At 39.0% G+C, this 21,075-nt stretch overlaps 1 protein-coding gene across 4 annotated transcripts in view; it reads left to right on the top strand.

The window, feature by feature from the left end:
• Nucleotides 1-21,075, top strand: part of RAI14 (retinoic acid induced 14) — an 80,539-nt gene that overhangs the window by 51,695 nt on the left and 7,769 nt on the right. For 2 of the 4 annotated variants that reach the window (XM_009285181.2, XM_009285180.2), the window contains exons 3-11: nucleotides 9,250-9,338; nucleotides 11,133-11,197; nucleotides 13,400-13,457; nucleotides 14,003-14,073; nucleotides 15,520-15,626; nucleotides 17,889-18,067; nucleotides 18,737-18,765; nucleotides 19,883-19,969; nucleotides 20,622-20,708. In XM_009285181.2, the coding sequence (XP_009283456.1) occupies nucleotides 9,250-9,338; nucleotides 11,133-11,197; nucleotides 13,400-13,457; nucleotides 14,003-14,073; nucleotides 15,520-15,626; nucleotides 17,889-18,067; nucleotides 18,737-18,765; nucleotides 19,883-19,969; nucleotides 20,622-20,708 (772 nt within the window). The remainder of the gene's footprint in view (nucleotides 1-9,249; nucleotides 9,339-11,132; nucleotides 11,198-13,399; nucleotides 13,458-14,002; nucleotides 14,074-15,519; nucleotides 15,627-17,888; nucleotides 18,068-18,736; nucleotides 18,766-19,882; nucleotides 19,970-20,621; nucleotides 20,709-21,075) is intronic. The other 2 variants (XM_009285183.2, XM_009285182.2) reach the window with 1 other exon arrangement.

The raw sequence follows: 21,075 nt of genomic DNA, 5'->3' as shown, positions 1-21,075 counted from the left end.
CAGGGCTAAGGCTGCAGTTGTTTTTCAGATTTGTAGCTACATAATGGGCTGCAGTTGTTTTAGATGTTTTTCAAAGACTTCTGCAACCAAATGAGCTGTATGTGTAGATTTTAATTACACCAACTAGCTGCTACTGGCTTAAAAATGTACTCTAATCTAGGAAGGGAAAGGGAACAGACAGCCAAAACAGAGCAACGTACAAATGTTGGATTTATTCCATTTTTTTAGCTTCAGAATGACGTCTCAGGCAATAGACTATGCTGGTGGCTGCTTATTTATTGGGCTTATACATCACTGCATTTTCTGCTACCTGCTTTACAGGTGCCTTCTGTGTTAGGAAAGTACTAACTGGAAAATGTAGGAAAGCTCTGAAGTTGCCTTTTCCTGCACGTGTGTGTGTTCCAGTCCCTACTCCTCTTCAAAAATGTGGAATCTTAAAAGCTTTAGTAGTATAGTTATTCTGAAATGCAAAATAAAAATATATTGCCATAATCATTTAAAGAGTTTATAAAAACAAATGTTAAGAGGTCATCTTAATCAGTGGTCTCTGAAGAATGTATTACTAGTAGCTTAATTACTATAAGTACATATTACTGCACTTGGTTTGTAATTCCCCTGTGAAGTAAGAGAAGTTCACTTTCTACAGTTTATTAAAAAAAAAAAAAAAAAAATCCAAATAGTTTTGTTGCTTCAAATCTGAAGAGGTCTGAAGTATTATAAGTGTAAAAGGCACAGAAACTTCAAACACAGCACATAACCCTGAGCTATCCTTTGTCAACGTCCCTCATGTCACATAAGGATATCCATGCTCTTTGGTTCTTGGAGTACTATATGCAGTTCTTAAGCCTTGCTGGATTTTCATGCAACAAAAATATTTTCTTTAGATTAACTTTTACTCAGTTGTTCTCAGCCTTTCCAGCCTTTTCCTGGCCTCTTGTTATGCTAACATGGTTTGGGATTTCCTTGCTCTAATTTCATGACTTTTCATGTACTGAGGTGGTTATTAGCATTTGCTGGCCCATAGGCAGCAATACCAAGTGGGTTGTGTTGGAGGGTGAAGGTCAAGCGAGACGCTAGTCATTGCTCTCATTGTTGGGCTTAATTTTAACTTTGAACTCTATTCTGGCCTTGCAAGAAGGCGCAGCAGATGGCTAGCTGGTTTTACCTCACTCAGGAAGGAAGTTATGTTGATCTGGGCACACCTATAGGCATCCTCAGGGATTTCACCCTATGCTAAAAAGATGTTTTGCCAGAAGGTATGTATATTGAGAAGCTAATGTATTGTGCACCCCTTTGGGCTTTAGATGTGGGATGTGTTTTTAAAGAAACTATCAGAAGGAATCTTCCCTACTCCTCTGCCTTCCTCCATCCCTCTGAACTTGGCTTTAGAAGCACAGGCAACACTGCTGTCATTTTTAGGCTCTTTAAGCTTTTTGAGACTTCATTGTTTGTTGTACTTCGTCCATTTTCCTACCCTACAACACCAAAAACAAAAGTAGTATTTCAAAACTTCAGACTTTCTGTCAACACCTAGGAGTGCCCTGAAGCTCGCCCTTGGCAGAATCTCTGTTGCAATTTGCTGACGTTAGTTATTGAGGGCCTTTAAAAATGGACAGTCTGGAGGAAACTTCATATGATACATCTAAATTGTAAGCACTTATGTTTACAATTAATGGTACATGGAAGAAAAGTCTATATGTTTCAGACTTGAAGTGGGAGTTTGTGGTAATGTGGTAATAGAGTTTGCCAAAGAAAACTGTGTATGAAAATGGAACTGCTGGAAAACAACCTGAGAATGAAAAATATAAGGCTTCTGGGGATCCCAGAAATCTCTCTGAAGAGCAGCTGGGTGGATATTTTTGCTGAGTTTGAAGGCTAAAATCAGGAGTCCATAGCTTGCCAGCTCCTGTGTTGCATGATGCAATTGCTTCTTTCCTATTAAGAAAACAGCCGTTCAGCAGGCTTGCCTTTTATTAACATCCTATACCTTGAGGTGTGTATGATTGAAACAAGACTTTTTATGCTATGAGGCAAAGCTGGAAACTTTATATGAAAATGGCTTTTTTTTTTTTTTTTTTTGTTTTGAAAGCTGTTCCAGAATATATGCTAACACGGAAGTGGCATGTAGGGCTTTTGCCAGAGAGTTTTGTGTGTATTGGGGGAGGGAAGATGCCATCTCACATTTAAATACAAGATAGGAGAACACAGGCTGTGTGTATCGCTTCACTTTGCAGTGGCTAGTGCTAAGGGCTAGAGAGGGGAAAAATCTCCCGCAGCTCCTAGTAAATCCATACCTGCCTATGTCAACTTCTTAAAATCTTAACCTGCCTGCACACCAGAAGATGTTAGCAGCAACTTATTGATTGAATGTCTTAAAACTCAGAATACTTAATTTTCTCAGTTTGTAATGGTGCCAACGCTGGCTTGAAAACAAAATGTACTTCCTGTAACTCTTTTTCTGAAGCTGATTTTTGCACTCTTGTGGCTGCATGCATGTGTATGACAGGATCATGACATGGACTGCCAGCATTTAATGAAAAGCCACATTTATTACATTTACTCTTAGGAGCAGATGAAATGAGTGCAGTGCAAAGCTATGGCTTTTATTTGTTTAAAAAATAATAAAAAACTAAAGAACTAGTAAGTGTTGATAGCGGTACCTGTAGATGTCTGCTTTTCCTTTAAGGCAGTCTGATTTGCCAAACATCTGGATGGTTCCTCCATAATTAAATGACTGGCTGTACCTTAGACATACATCTTCTCAAATGAGTGACTGTCTCTTGATAATGCAGTCAGGGAAAGATAAAGATTCTGTGGCTTTCACGGGGAAACATTCATGGTTTAATCTTAATTTTTAGGTTTAAGATGAAATTCTACGTCCCATTCCTTCCTTTGCACTGACAGGCTGCATGTACCTGTGACTGTGTGATGAAACAGTGGAAGGCAGCTTTGGTTTTCAACTGGTTTTGTTCCCTGTATCAGCTCACCAGCCACACAGGTACCTGCCTACATGTGCTGGTGCAAGGAAGAAGAAGAACTGGGCAGGCGCTGCTCATAGAAGCATAATCCTTTCTGGAACAGACAGTTACTACTTTGCTGAGAGCCCTGTCTGGGTTAGCAGAGGAAGGCAGAAAACACCTCCAGTTTCAGGACCATTCTGGGACTTTCCCAACCTTTAAATCTCAAGGTGGTAATTTTTCTATGAATTAGATTCAGGATGTGTCAAAAATTTGTTTTGTTTAAAAGGCTTACTTTCATCATTGTTTTTATGCTGATAAAATCTCAAACCATTCACAGAAAAGTAAACTGCATTCTTCTCTAATTACTGGTCATCGTGCCACATGCGAGAGACCACGCTGGACTTCCTCCTGAGTGACAGCAGGCACTTCCTTCATGCACAGAATATGCTGCTCTAGTGGTACTCATGGCCCTTTCTCCTCCAGATCAGGTCTTGGGCACTCTAGCACTTCTGCCACTCAGCCTGTGGTGGAAAACAATCAAAAGCCAGATATCACCTAAGGTATTTATTTTTGCTGGTGTTATTGCAGTGGGAGTTGAGGCTTTGAGGGATAATAGACACTGTAAGCTAGGTGCTGCCTCTAAAATGTGTAAAAGCTCAAGTCAGTGCATAAAATCATCCGGGTTACCAGTGGGTCTCTTTCTTACTGAGATAGCTAGCGAATTGCTTGCCTGTCTGATCTGGTAGCAGCGAAGCTTGAATATCTTCCATTTCTATTAGTCAGCATTACAAAGACTCCAAGCAGCTCTGTATCTTTGTTTTATCAATCTTGTTTGTTTGTGTGAAGGTATTGGTCGGTCGGGAAACCATAAATCATCAAACTGTTGGCAGAGAAGTCAGACTTTTTAAAAGTCAACAAAGAGTTGACGTACATTAGAAAATGAAGAAGAATGATCTGCCTTGGGGAGGGATGTTTTTACTCAAAATAAACCTTGACAATGACTGTATGTGAGTTCATAGTGTATTCCAAACATTCTTGCACTTAAAATATTTTCAGAGCGCTCGGATTAAAATGGCAGAGAACAATAGTATTACACGCTTGCATATAAGTTTGACTTTGTTCCATGTTTGTCATAATAGAAAATAGCAAATACAATATTCACTTAGCATCCATAATTCAACCATGTTCTTTATTTGCTTTGGATTTTGGTAAGTAATGTGTCAGACTACATTCAGGCCCTGGAGAAAATCTGTGTTACAGAGAATGCTAATTCTGACCAGAAAACAACTCTGGAGCATGACCTTGCCAAACAGAGATGGAGCCCCCTGATTCGGTGTAATTTTTTTTTTTCTGTTTTTCTTTTCACAGATGAAAATTGCCTAGTTAGAAGGTTACTGTCTTAAATTAAGACTTCATATTTATTTTTTCTTATTTTATCATATTCCACTCTACTTTTGTGGCATTTTCCCTAGATATAATGGACCACCCAGTTGTTTTAAGCCAGCTGTCAAAATAACATTCAGTAAGAGGATTGTGCTCAGTTTTGCAGGATGTAGCTGTGCAAATGGTTAAGCAGAGAACCTGGATATGGCAGACCCATGTCTTATTGCTAACACCATCTTAGCAAGCTCAGTTAGCTCCATTTTTACAAGTGTAACCTCTAAATGTAGATTAATGCTGTCCTTCTACCTGTGGTGAAATGATTTGTAAAGAAATGTTTTATGTGAGCTAAGTAGTAAAAATTAGAGCCCTTTTCTGTTTGAGTTAGACTGTCTGGCATTTAAATCATTTCTGGAAACACTCATTCTCGGCCTTTTAGCAAAGACCAGCTTTATCTGAACTCTTGTGCTCTGTCAGACACGGATTGAAGAAGTCTCCATTCCCTTGCTAGCTTGACTTTATAACCAAAACGTGGAGAAGGTCCTTTGCCCTGAATGAGGGATGAGCTTGTTTAGGACAGTTTTAAGTGCTTCACCAGTTGATATCTCCTATCTGTAAGAAATCTGCTGTTTAAAAGTAGTTCAGGGATGTCATACACAGCTGTCGACTCTGTGCAGTCACCAAGCATTCATAAAAAGCATCTCTCCATCAGTGCATTTGTAAATGTTGTTTGAGTAACATTTCTGGTCAGGAAATTTGAGGTCCTGACAAGACTTTGAGGTGATTGCCTTGTAGTAGCTGTTCTCCAGTTGACCCCGAACCCGATGAAATTTTGCTGTGTGTTCACTCTTACACGTAAGGTCTGTTTACTCCAACCGGGCTTTGTGTTCCTCGCAAAGAACATAATTTTTTACTTTATCTGGTTAAGGACTGAGTAGTTATGAAACCTGTACATTCCTAGTAGGAAAAAGCAGTGTCAACCAGCTGATCTTTATCAGCTGTGGCAGGGGTGCGTCTCTGATGCTGACTTGCTTCATTTCTGGATCCAATGAGAAAACCACTGGGAAGGGCAGCTGCTCCTCTGCTGCACTGAAAGGTCTGGAGACAATAACAAAAGACCATTCCACCCCTCAGGAAAAACAGAAATGTTTTACAGCAATAAAAGAAATCTATCTCAAATCAGTTCAGGCTGGGGTATCAAGAAGTGACTCTAAGTTGTAGGGACAGGCTTATCTATTGTGAAGGGAAAATGAACTATGTTGTAATGGGATTTTAGGCTGAATGAGAATCTAACCCTCAGTGTGGCCCTTGCTCCAAATCAAGCCTTACATGTTTGTTTTTGTTTGCCTAAGTCATTGCACAACCAGGAAGTGGGAGGAAAAGTTGTTTGCTTTCATATCAAGGGAAGTTTATTCGTGAAAGATGCAAGTAAAATGCACCACTGCTTAAGGCTTCCAGATGGTGAGAACTCCAATGTTTGGAAGCCTGCAGATTTTGCCTCAAATATTTTAGGAAAGTTTATGTAGCTTGTAAAGAATTATTCTGTACTGAAATTAATGTCTACAGGCTTCTTTGTTTCAATAGCCTCCCTTGCTACACAGGAGCCCTCAGTATCTACTGCTAAAGTGTTTGGGGTTTTTTTTGTTGTTGTTTTTGTTTGTTTGTTTGTTTGTTTGTTTTAAAAGCAGGGGCTTGCCTAAGTCATTGCACAACCAGGAAGTGGGAGGAAAAGTTGTTTGCTTTCATATCAAGGGAAGTTTATTCGTGAAAGATGCAAGTAAAATGCACCACTGCTTAAGGCTTCCAGATGGTGAGAACTCCAATGTTTGGAAGCCTGCAGATTTTGCCTCAAATATTTTAGGAAAGTTTATGTAGCTTGTAAAGAATTATTCTGTACTGAAATTAATGTCTACAGGCTTCTTTGTTTCAATAGCCTCCCTTGCTACACAGGAGCCCTCAGTATCTACTGCTAAAGTGTTTGGGGGTTTTTTTGTTGTTGGTTGTTTTTGTTTGTTTGTTTGTTTGTTTTAAAAAGCAGGGGCTGTTAACTTTAAAATCAGTTAGAATTACTCCTCAAGGGGAAGTTTTTGCCCAGCACTCTGTAAATACTCTGACTTAAATATGACTGTAATAGGTTCATGCCAGTCTGGAGTCATTCTCCTCTCTATCTTGAGCAGGGCTGATTTCCTGGTAAGCCAGTTCAGTCTACTAAACCAGCAGCTAACTAACCATGTCCCTCATTCCCCTCCCAATTGCTTTTAGATTATTAAGAAAAAACATCTCACTACAGGGTTATGTGAGAGATGATAGCAGTACAAGGACGTAGGGAGGGGACACACAGCAAGCAATTGGGAGGGAGCTGTAGCAGCCCAATGCTATTTGGCTTAGGTCACTGTATAAATGACTGAGAATTAAACCTTATCATCCTCTCTTTTCATGGGACTCTCCACATCGCTTCTATATTTTTGCTCTCATTAGATCTTTACATCCTTCATACATGTTCTCTCATCTTTCGCACCACCTGTACTGCTTACAGATGATGTTTCTTTCATCCCATCAATTTGGGAGCAGCAATATTTTTAATCAGGCCTTTCTTACTCGAAAATATTTTTGGCCGTGTGAAACAAAGCGTCTGCGTGTGTGACAACTTGTTGAGAACTGCTATGGGAATTGTTTGCGTTGGTGGGACTGATGTGTTCATAGGTGCGTAGCCTGAAAGGGGTTAAGTTTTTCTTCTCTCTTTGACACTTCCTTTGCAGTCTGATTTTACCTAAATAAAACTTCTTTTGCACTTGCGTATTCATGTTGCATTTGGCACCATCCTACACAATCTGTCCATAAAACCTCAGTGTCCCAGATTTAGCCAAGTTATTATTATTCAGGTATTTATTATTCTTATGAATATTGTCAAATGTAAGTGAGCCAAGTGTATGCTTCACAGCCTTCCTAATATTTAAGTGACTTCAATTGTATTGTGCATCTACACAAATGTATCTGAACGTGTTTTGGTATTTGCTGGCTAAATTAGAGGTGTTGGAATTTGTCAGACTCCTTTTGTATTCTTTCCCCAGCCATTTTCCCAGAGTCTGAGAAACCTCTTCTTCTAAAGAAGAATGTTTACACAACTTTGCATTGGTCATCAAGTACATGAAGTTTCGATTTTGAACGACTAGAGGGACAGCCAGCAGCAGTGCTTTTTACGCTCTTGGAAGTGTTAACTCTTCAGTTTGTTTATGGCAGTAGTAAGCATGACGATGAGCACACAGGATATTTTTATATTTGCAGAGAATGATTCAAAGCCTAAGCGCTGCCTGTCTGCCATTTGCAATCAGCAGCAGCCAGTGTGGAATGACTCCTTGTAGGAAGTGAGGTAGTTGCTGTACTTGATAGAGGACTCTGTTCCAGGAGCTCTCCTGTTTTGATTAATTCTCCGCCCTTTGCCAGATCTTGTCTGTAGGTCTTTTTCTCTGCTGAGTTTTCAAGAAGGTTGCAAAGAAGTCTACAGCTTAGAGGAACACAGTGTTGCAGTTCACATACTATGTGCCAGAAATATCTGTTTCATTCCTGCCTGTTATTCCCAGTTTCCCTGGTTAGCAGACTGAACTTTCAGTGTTAGTTTTAACATTTAAAGGAAGCAGTTGTTCAAAATGTAAACTCTTAAATACAGTAGTTGGTGTGGCTACATGATTTGTGACATGCCCTTTAGATTCCAGGGGAAAATCCCCTTAACACAGGGGTGCATGATGTTAAAAATGAACGTCCCCTTTAAAAGATTCTAGAAAACATGCTGGGAATACTGGCTTTTTCAGTTTGGGGTATGTTGATGAAGGTCCCAACTTTTCACACACAATTTAATAGTAATTGGAAGTGTTTTGTCTTGAATTTGTTTTTTACATTACTCCCACTGGAAAACAGCTCTGTATGTCAAGCTGATATTAGTAGGACACACAGGGAAGCAGTATGTCTGCCTGTACTGTGCCCATATGTTAGGACTTGCCAATGTTGGCACCATATGCATCAGGAGGATATAAACTTCTCTGTTTTCAGAAGCTTTTCCTTCATTTTTGCTTCCCAGCAAAATTAAGTCAGCAGCATGTGTATAGGACTGCTTCTGTGAATCTTCAGGTGCCTAGGATGTCAAACATGAACCTTCAGCTGTAAAAAGACTTGAATTCAGTATAACTTCTTTGGTTTGTTCTGTAATTATATCTTCGGTAATTGATGCTCTTAAGTGCGTCCTGCCATGGTGTGGTTGGTAACCTATGCAATTTCCCACTGTTCAAACAAGCAGGTGCTTGAGGTGAAAAGCAAAACAAAAAGTTGAAAAAATACATCTTTAGCATAGTTTCACAAACATCCAGTAGCTTTGATTTCTCCAGGTGATATTCACAAACACTAAGGGGTTTTTTTACCCCTCTACATGGAAGAAAGATGAGCTCCGTAAAGGACAGTGCAGAAGCACAACTTGATTTAGTTTAATTTAGGAGCTGAATCACCTTTTAGAGGAACTAAATTTTGTCCACTGAAAGGGGGAAATCAGGATTGACTGGAATGACTAGAGCAAAGTCCGTCATTGTGAACGTTTTCTTCATTAATTCCCCAAGCCCAGGCATTCTGTGGGGATATATTACATCACTAGGGACGTTAGTTTAGAAATTGGGTGGGACTAGATGCACATAAGGTATATGGCATGGGTTAATGACACAGCAGCCTGTGTAAAAGTATGACTACAAAAACTTTTTGATGTGCCTTCTCACTTTCAGAGCTTTTCATTATCTTCTTGGGAGGCAGTGGAGGGATGCCAAAAGATCTAAGGATGGGGGGGACAGCTTGCCAGTGCTTGGTTTGTGAATGAAAGAGAAAGGAAGTCTTAATAAAAGAAAAGTGACATGTAAATGCTCTCTTCCAGTTTTCATCTGGCAGCCACGAAAGGGCATGCAGAGTGCCTCAGGATCATGGTGACACATGGTGCAGATGTGACAGCCCAAGATGGTGCAGGTATGCCTCTGTGAACCTACACGTGTAGCATAATACACTCAATTTGCCTATATAGTTCTTGATGTGCAGAGTGCAGCAGCTACAGATTTGACAACACGGCTTTTCCCTACACACCATGTAGGAAAAGCAGTTGTAACACTTGCAGGTTTCGGCATACTTGCTTTTCTGCACATAGAATTCAGATTCTAAAACCCTTAAAAACTTTTGCCCTAATACTATAAATGTCAGCATTTATGGTAGACTCCAGACACAAAATAGTTGCTTGATTTTTATTTTTTTTATTTTATTTCTCTTTAAATTTAAAAAAAAAATCCCCCTCACACAACTCTCTTTGTTAACTCCATTTGAGCCTCTTTATAGGTTAAATCAAGATCTTTGGTGTTGCTTTCATGTGTATCCAAGCTATTAACCCCATTGTACAACCCCATTGCAACTGTACAGGAGTTGCAGTAAGACATTTCCTCAGGATTATGACATAGTGAAAAGAGCTGATACAGGCCAAAACAGGGCTGAGAGCTATTAAGTATGCTGTTTCAGCCCTCAAAAGTCCTATGCCTTAATTACTACTCCACTAGGAGAATGATGGGAGCTGAATTTGAAACTGGCAAACTCTTCTTAATAGATTTCAGTTGGCATATCTGTGGAATCTGTGCCCAGCATTTTCTCTGGCTAGCCATGTCACCTGAATGAGCTGTCAGCATTCTGTCTCTCCAGTAATGATCTGTAAATGTTGGGCTCACAGGTTCTGTCTTGGCCACCGATTGCAGCCTGAGGGAATTTCTATCATATATGGAAATTATTTGTCTCTATAAGGAAGTGTTTGTGATACTGGAGGAAGCATTGAGATTATACACAATGATAAGAGAATATATGTACCTGATACAGACTATTATTCAGAATTCATCTTGCCTCAGGATTTATTAGTTGTTTGGATAATAAGAGGTTGCCTGCTTTCACCTGAGAGCGTCGACCCAGTATTCATTAGGGAAAGCCTTGTCTGTAATAGTCACATTATTTACAGTGAGATTCTGCTGTCACAAGTGGCTCTATCTGTATTGGATACTAAATCTTAGCTCCTTCTTTTCTTAGTTACGTGGATAATTTATTCTTTTGCTGTCTTGGCCTCTTTTATTTTTCAAACGCTCTGTAAGATGAAACTAGAGGAGAGACTGCAGTCTTTCATGATAAATCCATAGTCAGTAAATCACTGTATTGCATAGCTAAATATGAGCTCACAGATGCTAAATAAATTGACAGTTCTAAGGGAATCTATGAGATGCAAAATGAAGTAGGCCTGTGTTCTGAGTCCTCTTCTACGTGCACTCTATGGATGATACAAATTTGTTGTAGTGGTAGCTGGTGAATTTGGCTGGTTTTGTTCTTGGTGCTGGGTTCCTTTTTCATTGCCAAATGGAAGAAATCATGAAGACACTTGACAGACATCTCTCTGCAAGGGAGGCTGAGTAATATAGGAAAATTGTTTTTTAAGAAACAAAACATAACTGCGCAATCTTAGACTTACTTCTGCCAAGGTATAGTCTGACACAATGTTTGTGTCATTCCTTTATACGAAGCTAGACATTAAGATTATTCTGTTACCTGCCTGAACACAGTCTGTCATAAATACATTCTGCTTGATGTAGGTTTTTTGTTTTATTTTCTCTATCCTTACTTTTCATGTGTCATGATAGGAACAAGATGGATAATTCAAAATTTTGCCTTTGTCACGGAAGAGTTTGTTCCTGTGCTTTGGCATGATTGAATACTTAATTTGCTTTGCTTCTATTCATTTAGGGCACAGCGCTTTACATCTTGCAGCAAAGAATAGCCACCCTGATTGCATTAAGAGATTACTGCAGGTAAAGTAAAAATTAAATTAATTTTGATTTTTGAAGTTTTCCTCTTGTTTCTCTAGATTGGTTCCACTAGATACTGACACATTTCCTGCTAATAACCTGCATCACATTCCTATACTGTTGTCCTATCTCCTTGCAATCAAGAGAGGTGCTTGAGTTTAAAGACCTTTTAGGCACTGTGAATGGATGATAGAAAACTGTGGTTGTGAATGGATTATAGAAAACAGTGTGGTATCTTCCCTGAGTGGTCCACAAATACAGTTTTCCATGTGCAGCTGATCTGACATAGCAGGGTTGGGTTTCAAGCAGGTTGCAGCTTCTAACTTCCTGTGTTTTGTCTGCGTGGTTGGATGGCTTGGAAGTAGATGGGTTAAGAGGTATAGGGGAAAAGAATTTTTCACTTCTGGGGGTATTTTGTTATTGTTGCACAGAATGCTTTCTGTCTGTTGTTCACCATAGAAATGTCTGTCAAATTTAAAGTCAAGGGGAGAAGAAACCAAAGTAGTTTAGATGATAAAATATGGAAATACTCAAATCCTCAGTGAAATAAGGCAAAGGACAGTGAGGGGTTAGAAAGGGAGTAGAAAGAATGGGGAAAAAATAAGAAAAACAAAAGTGAAGATGAAGAGAAGATTCTCATGGTGTTGAGGCTGAAGATTTGTGTTAGTAAGCAAGGAGAGGCATTGTCCATCTCTGCTCCATTTCAGAAAGCCAGGTGAGTTTTGGTGGAGGTGATCAGAGGAATGGGACAGATTTTTAGAAGCTTGGAGTTATCACTAAGACTGTGGCTCAGACTACAGAAGAAATAATGAATAATAACCCCGCTCGAGTGCAGTGGTACAGAAAGAGAATAGGTCCCATATCCAACCTCCAAATTCCTTTTCCCCGGTTACCGCAGGGCTCTGCAATTGTCCTGTGACTGACTCCTGTCAATGTCTCTGACAATATTGGCTCCAGTTTCACTGATTCCCACCTCCAGACTTGTTGCAAGTGGACTCCCCTGTTCCTGCACACCTGGAAGGGGATATCATTAACCACTGAGGTTCCCCACTTCGGGATTTCATGGCGAATACCCACTATGTCTAACGCAAACCCATTTACAGCATGAACAGTGACATCAAGCTGTCACTGATGGTATCGCATGCAGCAGCATGATCAACTCAGCAACTAGAAGTGTGTTGAATACCAAGTATCTGCTACCATTCACTTACCAGCTATAACCACAGAGTGCTTTTGTTGGTATTTTCCTAATTTTATTACAATATGCAGATTTCTAAATATGTTTGTAAGTGCAAACCCAGAGGTGATATTCTCCAATAATTCATGCACTTTGGATTGCTTTCTTGCTTCTGTGGACCGGCTTTGTCATATAAACTGTATGTGTGAGGAACGTCTAATCTTAGCGTGCTGGAGTTGAATTAAAACAGGCTAAATAATTATGTTACACAGGCGGAATCTTGACATTTTTGTTACAGAATCTCTGTGAACCTGTTTTCCTAGGAAATCATAGAAGTTGGAGGCAGGGCTGTACTTGAAAGTCAAAAGCTCTAATGTTTGTTTTTAGAAGTCCATTATTTCAGGGTGATATTTTTTCTTTCTTTGCTGTAAACTGAAACTAAAATCTTCTGTACCAAAACAAGTCTTGATAAAGATTTGCAATTTGATATTTTTGTATTTATTACTTCGAAATCTAGATTGATTAGTAATAGCTGGTGGCTTGTAATACTACAAAATATAACTGGATTGTTGATGCTTTAGTTTTTACAAATGAAAAAGAAGCATTATTGCCTTTGACAGAAATAACTCAAGACTAATTGCCTTAGAACATGGTTGCTTTAGCTCTTACTGTAATGTAAAATAAGAAGATTTTCTGAGGCAGCGGAGAGATTTTATCTCCTTTTTTATTTCCTGATTTAAATTGTTCCAAAACGATAACATTTTTTAGGGCTATCTCCCTCACCATGAGCGTTTCCTATGGCTTCAGTGTAAACTGGTACCAAGAAAGGAGAGACAAGCTTGGTAGAGAGGAAAGCTGTGCCTTTCTCTAGTATTCTTTTTTTATTATATGGACTGAGCTTTCTGGATTAGCTCATAAAACTTTTCTCAAAGATGTCCAGCACTCTGTTCTTAGCATCAAACATATGTTTTATTTTCTTAGTGTTTCTCTAATTGCTTTTTTTTTCTTCTTCTTTTTGAACTGTGCAGAGTAAATGTCCAGCAGACAGCACTGACAATTCTGGGAAAACAGCTTTACACTATGCAGGTAACTTCTTTGTTGAAAGCTTGTACTATCTATTTTGTTGTGCTTGATATTCCTAGCTCTTCAGCCTGGTGGAGCTTTTTAGATTCTAATTGCATAAACCTAGTGACTCTACCTGATGGTTTACAAATTTCACGTATTTTTTTTTTTAGATGAATGCTGTGAATACTGAATTTCAGTCAATTACAATTAACTAGTTTACACTTGCAGGTGCAGAGCCATTGGAATACTTAAGGTTAGGTTGATTCTGATTTCAGTCCTTTAAAGATTATATCTTCTCATGCTAATTTGGACCATGAATATTGGTTGTATTTCTGCATACAGCTTGCTGTTCATCCTTTTAGTCTTTCCCTCCTTCATTCTTAAAACAGAGAAATACAGGTTAATTTGTTTTTCTTTGACCCCACTGCAATGCTGCAGTATTGCAAGTGGAAGTGCGGAACACAAATTTTGAAAATGAGGTTTAACTTGCAAGTTGCAAGTGGAAGTGCGGAACACAAATTTTGAAAATGAGGTTTAATGGATTTTTTTTTTTTTTTTTTTTTTAGCTGCCTGTGGTTGTCTTCAGGCAGTTCAGCTTCTGTGTGAACACAAGTGTCCAATTAACATCAAAGATTTGGTACGTACCTCTTTTCCTGTTGGGTACTTTAGAGCTTTTACCACCCTCCACTCTAGCCAGTCTCAGGTGCAGCAGTTCAAAGCAATACTATGCTTATATTTCTTCAAGGATTTCTCTGGCAGAGGAAGTTCATTTTGCAGCTTGCCATAGCAGAGGGGGGGGAAAGTACTTCACAATCTAATACAACAGTGGCAGGATTTGTTGCTCGTTAAATTGAGACATTGGTACAAGTAGCTAGAATCAAATCTGATATATTCAAAACATGATTAAAAGTCTTTCCATTTACTTCAGTAGGCTTTGAAAAAGGCCCATTATGTGGCCAAGTGCTGTGAAATGCTCACAAAGCCAAGTCAGAGTATGATAAGCCTGAGGGGAAAAAATATACTTGGTGTAGTCTAAAGGCTCAGGGACACTACATTCACTATTACGAAATGTCTACAAACAACCAGGTCTGTCTTTGGGAATGATGCAATTTCCTGATAGAAAACCCCCTGATGATAAAGGGAGGTGACCTGACAAAAATCAGGCACAAAAGAGAGGAAAAAAGCATAAAAACATTTAAACTTGTTTGGTTGGTTGGTTTTGACTTGGATCTATCTCCTTCTTACCTGATCTTTCTTCTAAAAAATCTGTCACAGAGGTTAGACCTAAAATTTCAGCAGACGCAATTTAAAGGCAGAAAAGGTTTGTTCAATCTTAAGAAGAGAAGGCTGTAGGACAGCCTTAAGATGTAAGACATCTTAAAAATGTCCTCAGCTACATCATGGTTGATCATAGGGAAGAGGGAGCCAGACCCACCTCAGAGGTGCATGACAAAATGATGACAAGCAACAGTCAGAATTTGGGCAGCGGACCTAACTGGGAAATTCCAGTTAGGTACTAGGGAAAAAAAAAAATCTCACCATGAAGGTGGTCAAACACTGGAACTGGTACCCAGAGACGTCATGGTATCTCTGCCTTTGGAGATGCTTAAAACTTGACTGGACACATCTCTGAGCAAGGTACTGTAACTTGAAGTTTGCCTAGCTGTAGATTGAGAACAGAGGGGGAGAAACCCCAGATGACCTCTAAAGGTGTCTTCCAACTAAGTTATTGTGTGATTATATGAAATGTTGTATTTTTGCCTTGTACTTAGTTAAAATTATAGTTTTTGTTGTGGAGCTACTTAAAGGTATTTTGTCATTGCAAAATCATCACGTTATAGCATTAAGCAAACAGCAAAGGGAGTACAGACAGCAAAAAGCATTCCTACTCCTAATGCTTTGCATCCCCAGTGGTCAAGGAAGGAATTAAACCCAGCTACATTTATGGTACTCGAGAAAAATGTACTGATAGCACCTTGTTTGTGCTATGTAGAAGGAAAGTTCGTAGCTGACCTTTAATTCTCAGAGTGATATTTGTAAGTGGATGGATTATTGTTGATAGTTTCTTTAAATGCATTTCTAGGATGGGAACATATCTCTGCTGCTTGCAGTACAAAATGGTCACATGGAAGTCTGCAAATACCTTCTAGATCATGGAGCAGACATCAACACCAGGGATAAAAATGGAAGGTACAGCAGGTTAACGTGTTAATTATTCCCTAAGGCTGACTGTCAGATGAAGCTCTCGTCTCAAATCCTTCCCAAAATAGTTGTTGTGATGTGAAATAATGCCTTCTGTACTAGACAGCATATCCTGATTGTTGAGAAGGCTTACAGAATTCTGCCTAAAGGGAAAGGTGAAACGGAAACTATGCAACTATAAAACTAGATGTGCCTGTAAGATTTTCCTTGGGCTACCAGAGCAGTAAATCCCATTTTTCAATAATTCCTACAAGAATCTGATTGATAGTACTTACCCACACATCACTTTGTACGTGTCCCAGTTTTAAATGCTGCTCTGTTCTTGGCATGAGTTAGTTTCTCCAACTTAAATCCTAAGAGTGTTACTTGAGAGCGACATCCATGGAGGGTTCTTTTTTCTACCATAATGCAGCCACAGCAGCAAGAGAAAAATACAATAGAGCTGTATGGTGGATATGCTGTTGTCTTAGAAGGTGCCATTTTGTTGCATTAAGAGATACCTAGTGTGTCAGAAAACTGTTTTTAAAAAGCAACATCCTTGTAGGGAAAAATGCACTTGTTTTGGTGATACTGATGAAGTTCAGTTTTTGAAAATTGTGGCCTGTTTTATAAACAGTTGGTTAAACTGTGAAGGTAAAGCAGGATGCTGAGAAGACGTGGCACTTACAATAATCAAGATTACTGTCAGGTGTATGTGATACAATGCCCATACTGTTCTTTGGCAACACCTGGGAGGATAAGACTGGGCCATAACTTGGTTTTTATCAGTCCAAAGTTTATTAGTGCACTCTTTTGTTTTAAGTTGTCTAAAGGAAAACCCTTTGTCATCTTGGTTGGTTTGAATGGCCTCATCAGTGCTTTGAACCTGAGGTGCTGCCCTCTCTGGGACCTCTGCCTTCCCCTCACTCCCCTATTGTTTTGTCAACAGACAATGTTAAGAGTTTCTAGTTTAATTGGATGAAGGTGTTTCTATCATAGATAGGACAGACTTTTTTAAGAAAGTACCGTGCGTAGAAGCAAGAAAATGATACAACATGGAATATACCATTTAACTTCTCACTTTCCTTCTGGTAAGGAGAGTAACTACTCTTGCATCTCCTGTTCACAAAAGTGGATAAGTTTTTACTGAAAAAGGAGAAGCCTTATTGGGAGAAGAAGGGGATAACCTTTGAAAATGGCATCTCCAATTTCCTATCTTGTCCAGACTAAGCAAATTATTTTGGTAATCTAAAGCCATCCCTGTGACTGTGGAAGTGTTATCCAAGTTGTCACTCAGCACTACTTTTCAGCACAGCACTGCAACAGCTGTCACTTCTCCAGGGCTCACCTATTATGGGGAGTACGTTTAATTCATCAGTGAAATGACTGTCTTGATACCTAGCAAATATTATCACTGTAGTAACTTTTCAGTTTCATATCTGCACTGGGGACTGTGTTTGCTAGTGAACTTGGCCAACCTATTAGGTACATTCTCATGTTAAGAAGGGAGAATTATGCCTAAGTGGGAAAGCAATATTAGAGCATGCTTGAAAGGTGGGGTTTTCTGTGTGTTTGTAATTATTCTGTATGTCTCTTATGACCCCTTCAAGTCTTTGAGAAAAACAGATAAAAGCTGTTAGGAAAACACTCCTTCTGTATGCTACCCATACTGTAGGATCCAGCACTGTCTAGCTGTTCTGTGTTGGAGAGGGGATTGATTGTGCTCTAATGATTTTTTTTTTTTTTTAACTGAGAGTGGCTCAGGATTTGATGTCAAACCCATCTCTCAGTCTCACTGAAGAGCTTTGAGATTTATTGGGCTTTTTGGTTGAAATCTGTTTGTCTATTTTGTCTTAAAAGCAACACATGAAGGAGAGCAACAATGAAATAAATGTTTTCATGTTGTACCACCACTTGCAGAGCTGTAATTGGAGTGTGGCAGTGAGATCTGATAGTCTGACCTTATCCTGCAGCCATTTCTAGCTATGACTCTCCTCTTAGCCTCAGGAACCCATTTTTAGAAATGTTTGGAGACGTGTGCAAAGCATGTCAGGTCTTTGCAGAAGGTCCAGCTGGGGAGTATGGGGAAGAAGAGGAGGGGCAGGCAGGTGTTTGTAAGGAAAAACAACAGTTACATGTATGTGTCAATACATGTGTTGATAAAATCTTGGACTTTATTGCACAATATCTGTCACACTTTTTTCCCTGAAAAAATGAGCTGCTGCTTGAAGAGTACAGTCTTGACACTTACTCTGTGTTTGTTTTGTCCAGAACTGCTTTGATGATGGCTTGTGAAGCTGGTAGTCTTAACATGGTGGAAGCCTTCCTTAGGAAAGGTGCAGATGTCAGCTTAGTAGATGTCTTTGGACAGAATGTCCTGCATTACTCCAAGCTCTCCGAGAATACAGGGATCCAGAATCTCCTATCATCAAAGTTATCTCAGGATGTGGGTATGTAAGAGATGCCAATCTGCAGTTTGTCACTTCTTGAATTGGCTACATGTATGTTTAGCAACAAACAAATTTACTTCATAAGGTAGCCTGAAAAATTTCAAAAGCCATCTTTAAGATGGTCCAACTGAGACTTCCCAAAAGCAGGAAAATGTGGTCTTTGCCATAGATGGTGATATTTAGCATAGGATAAAGCACTGAGCAGGTCAAAAAGAGGTGTTCTGGAGAAAGAAAAGGTAAGCTGATGTAGCAACATTGTGAAGTCTTGCATACAATTTGGAATAGATCCTTTTTTATTATGTGAAAGTGTAAGTGGAATGTATAGCTCCTCAGTAGAAGGGTTGGAGAAGGAACTAATGCAGGCAGAGTTTTATGGTCAAACTAAGATAGGAAGCTAATGTGCAAGAATGGTGCAAGACTATAGTAGAATAAGAATTGTCACAATCCTTCAAATTTTACCTCGATATGAAACCCAAAAAGCAACGGAGAAAGGATATGGTTCAAATGGAATATGGAAATGAAAGTATATTTCTCAGATTTCAGACAGGAATTCAAAAACCAAACGAAGTATTTACGGTGTGGGAAGTAGAGCTGAGAGATGGGTTAGGAATGGCAAATAACTTTTTCTTTGATAGCTGTTCTTAATTCCACATCTTTTCTGCTTCACAGATACAAAGTCACCAACAAAAGCAAAGCAGGTATTTGTCCTTTTGTTTTTAAAAATACTCGGGCTATATAGGCTTGTAACTTAAGAAAAAATGGTAGTTGACATGACTGGAAGCACTAGTAAATGTCACTGTGAGATGCGCTGCCATTGACTACTCTGTAATGTGAAAGGTTTTTGTTGCTTATTTAAGAAATATGTTTTAGGAACATCACTTTTAGACTTAGCTTCTCTCTGTAACAGCAGCCAGCGCCCTCAGTGAGAAAAGGAAGGGAGGACGTGTGTGTATGCGCACGTGTGCTGGGAAGATACGCCACTTTTCTCACATGTAATGCAGGAGCTTGGCTTTTGGGCTCCCTATCCCTTTAAACTGTAGAGAAGATGATATAGAAAAGGTCTCTGTTTCCGAAACACATAATTGAACATTATGCCCAGTTACATCTTAGTGGAGACCCCCACCTGTGAGAATCCCAGCAGATTTAGGCAATTAAATTAGTTTCTTACATCTTTTATTTAGTATCATATCTTGGAGTGCAAGTAGACCTTGTAGACCTTGCTGGTGGCTGGAAAGTGGACGAGGGTGCAATGCATTGGTTCGTTCCTTCTCTGAGTGGAGAGGTGGGTTTTTCAGGGAGCTCAGGTAGAAGTTGGTGGAGAGGAAAGGTGGTAGCCATTAAGAATGGCATGACTGGACTATGTATGAATGGAGTATTTAAGATCACTAGTGCTAAACTTATTGTCAGCTTCTGCTTTTTCACTAAATCTTGTTTGTTTTCACTGAAGCATGGATTACAAGGGAGCAGATTCTTATTGTCAGGCATGTTTAATATCTTTGTGTTAGTAGAGATGTAGTCTTTACATAGAAAAAAAAACCAAGGCACTGCATGAGCTGCTAAAGTTGATATTAATGTGGCTTGTTTGTTTTCACTGAAGCATGGATTAAGGGGGAGCAGATTCTTATTGTCAGGCATGTTTAATATCTTTGTTAGTAGAGATGTAGTCTTTACATAGAAAAAAAAACCAAGGCACTGCATGAGCTGCTAAAGTTGTTAATGTGGGGGGTTTTTTTTTTTTTTTTTAATAAAACAACTTGCTCGGACTTTACTAACCAAACTAACAAACCTACCTTTTCTGGCTGGTGAAACTTTCAGCATGATCAAGGCTCTAAATTAAGCTCAGAAAGAAGTGGAACTCCAAAAAAACGAAAAGCCCCACCTCCTCCTATCAGTCCTATTCAGGTAAAGAAAAGACCAATTTTGAGATGCTTTTAGGGGGTGAAAAGCGTTTTGAACATTATGTGAATGATGTGGGCTGGATTTGCTCTGTCACTGTTATTTTATATGCCTGTCTTGCCATGAGTGCTTTTCCTGACATTAGGATGACACCATAAAAGCACATGTTGGTTAGGTTAACTAAGCAAAATTGCTTGAAATACAGCATGGTCTAAGATACAACTGTACAAATTTTACTATACAATTGCTTCTTCCAACTAAAGTTGAAGGTCTCCTGGTTTTGCCGACTTCCATAAGTAAATAATTATGTATATTTTAATTATACATACATATGTACACATTATTATATGCATATATACATCTGAAAGTAAAATACTTAAATAGATTTATATAGTACCAAAATGCAGTTTAACAGTTAGGTTTAATGTTAAACTGGAATGTTACCCATGTAACAGCTACACTGCATATGTAATACTGACTTAGAAGAGCACTGAATAATTAGATCTGCTCTTTGAAACTAACTGGGAGTTGTGACTTATGTTAGTACAGGGGAAAGTACTCGTGTGTGTGTGCGTGTGTATACATATGGGCACATGTTAGAGAGGTCGTTATATGTACATGTATGTATACGTACCTATTTATATAAAATCTTTTACAGCTTAGTGATTTGTCCTCTCCACACTCATCAACTTCAACTCCCATGACTGGAAAAGGGCAGGCTTTCTTTGCTGACCAAGTGTGCAAGGTATCAGTTTTCTGTTATTGTGAAGCTTAGGGAATAAGAGTATAGTATCTTAATAATCTATTTTGCTTAATAATCTATTTTGCTGACTTCAGAGTCTCCTGTGAATTAATTAGCTAAGTTTTAGGAACAAAAAGGAATCCAAATCTATTTCAATGTGGATTACTTTAATGTTTACTGACTGTGTAAATAGAATTAGTCATAAATTAGTTAGTATTTAGGAATATGGTTATGAAAGTAAGTATTAATGCTGTGGGAGCTCATTACCTAATACCAGCGAAGTGCATGGCATTCTGCAATGCAAAAAGTAGAGACCCTTTCACCAAAAGACATCAGGGAAATCGTTGAGTGTGTTCTGTCTGATCTTTAC

The sequence above is a fragment of the Aptenodytes forsteri genome, unplaced genomic scaffold, assembly GCF_000699145.1.
Source record: "Aptenodytes forsteri isolate BGI_AS27 unplaced genomic scaffold, ASM69914v1 Scaffold120, whole genome shotgun sequence".
Taxonomy (NCBI): Eukaryota; Metazoa; Chordata; class Aves; order Sphenisciformes; family Spheniscidae; genus Aptenodytes; species Aptenodytes forsteri.
The sequence above is the reverse complement of the archived record's forward strand: the minus strand, read 5'-3'. Positions and strand labels throughout refer to the sequence as shown.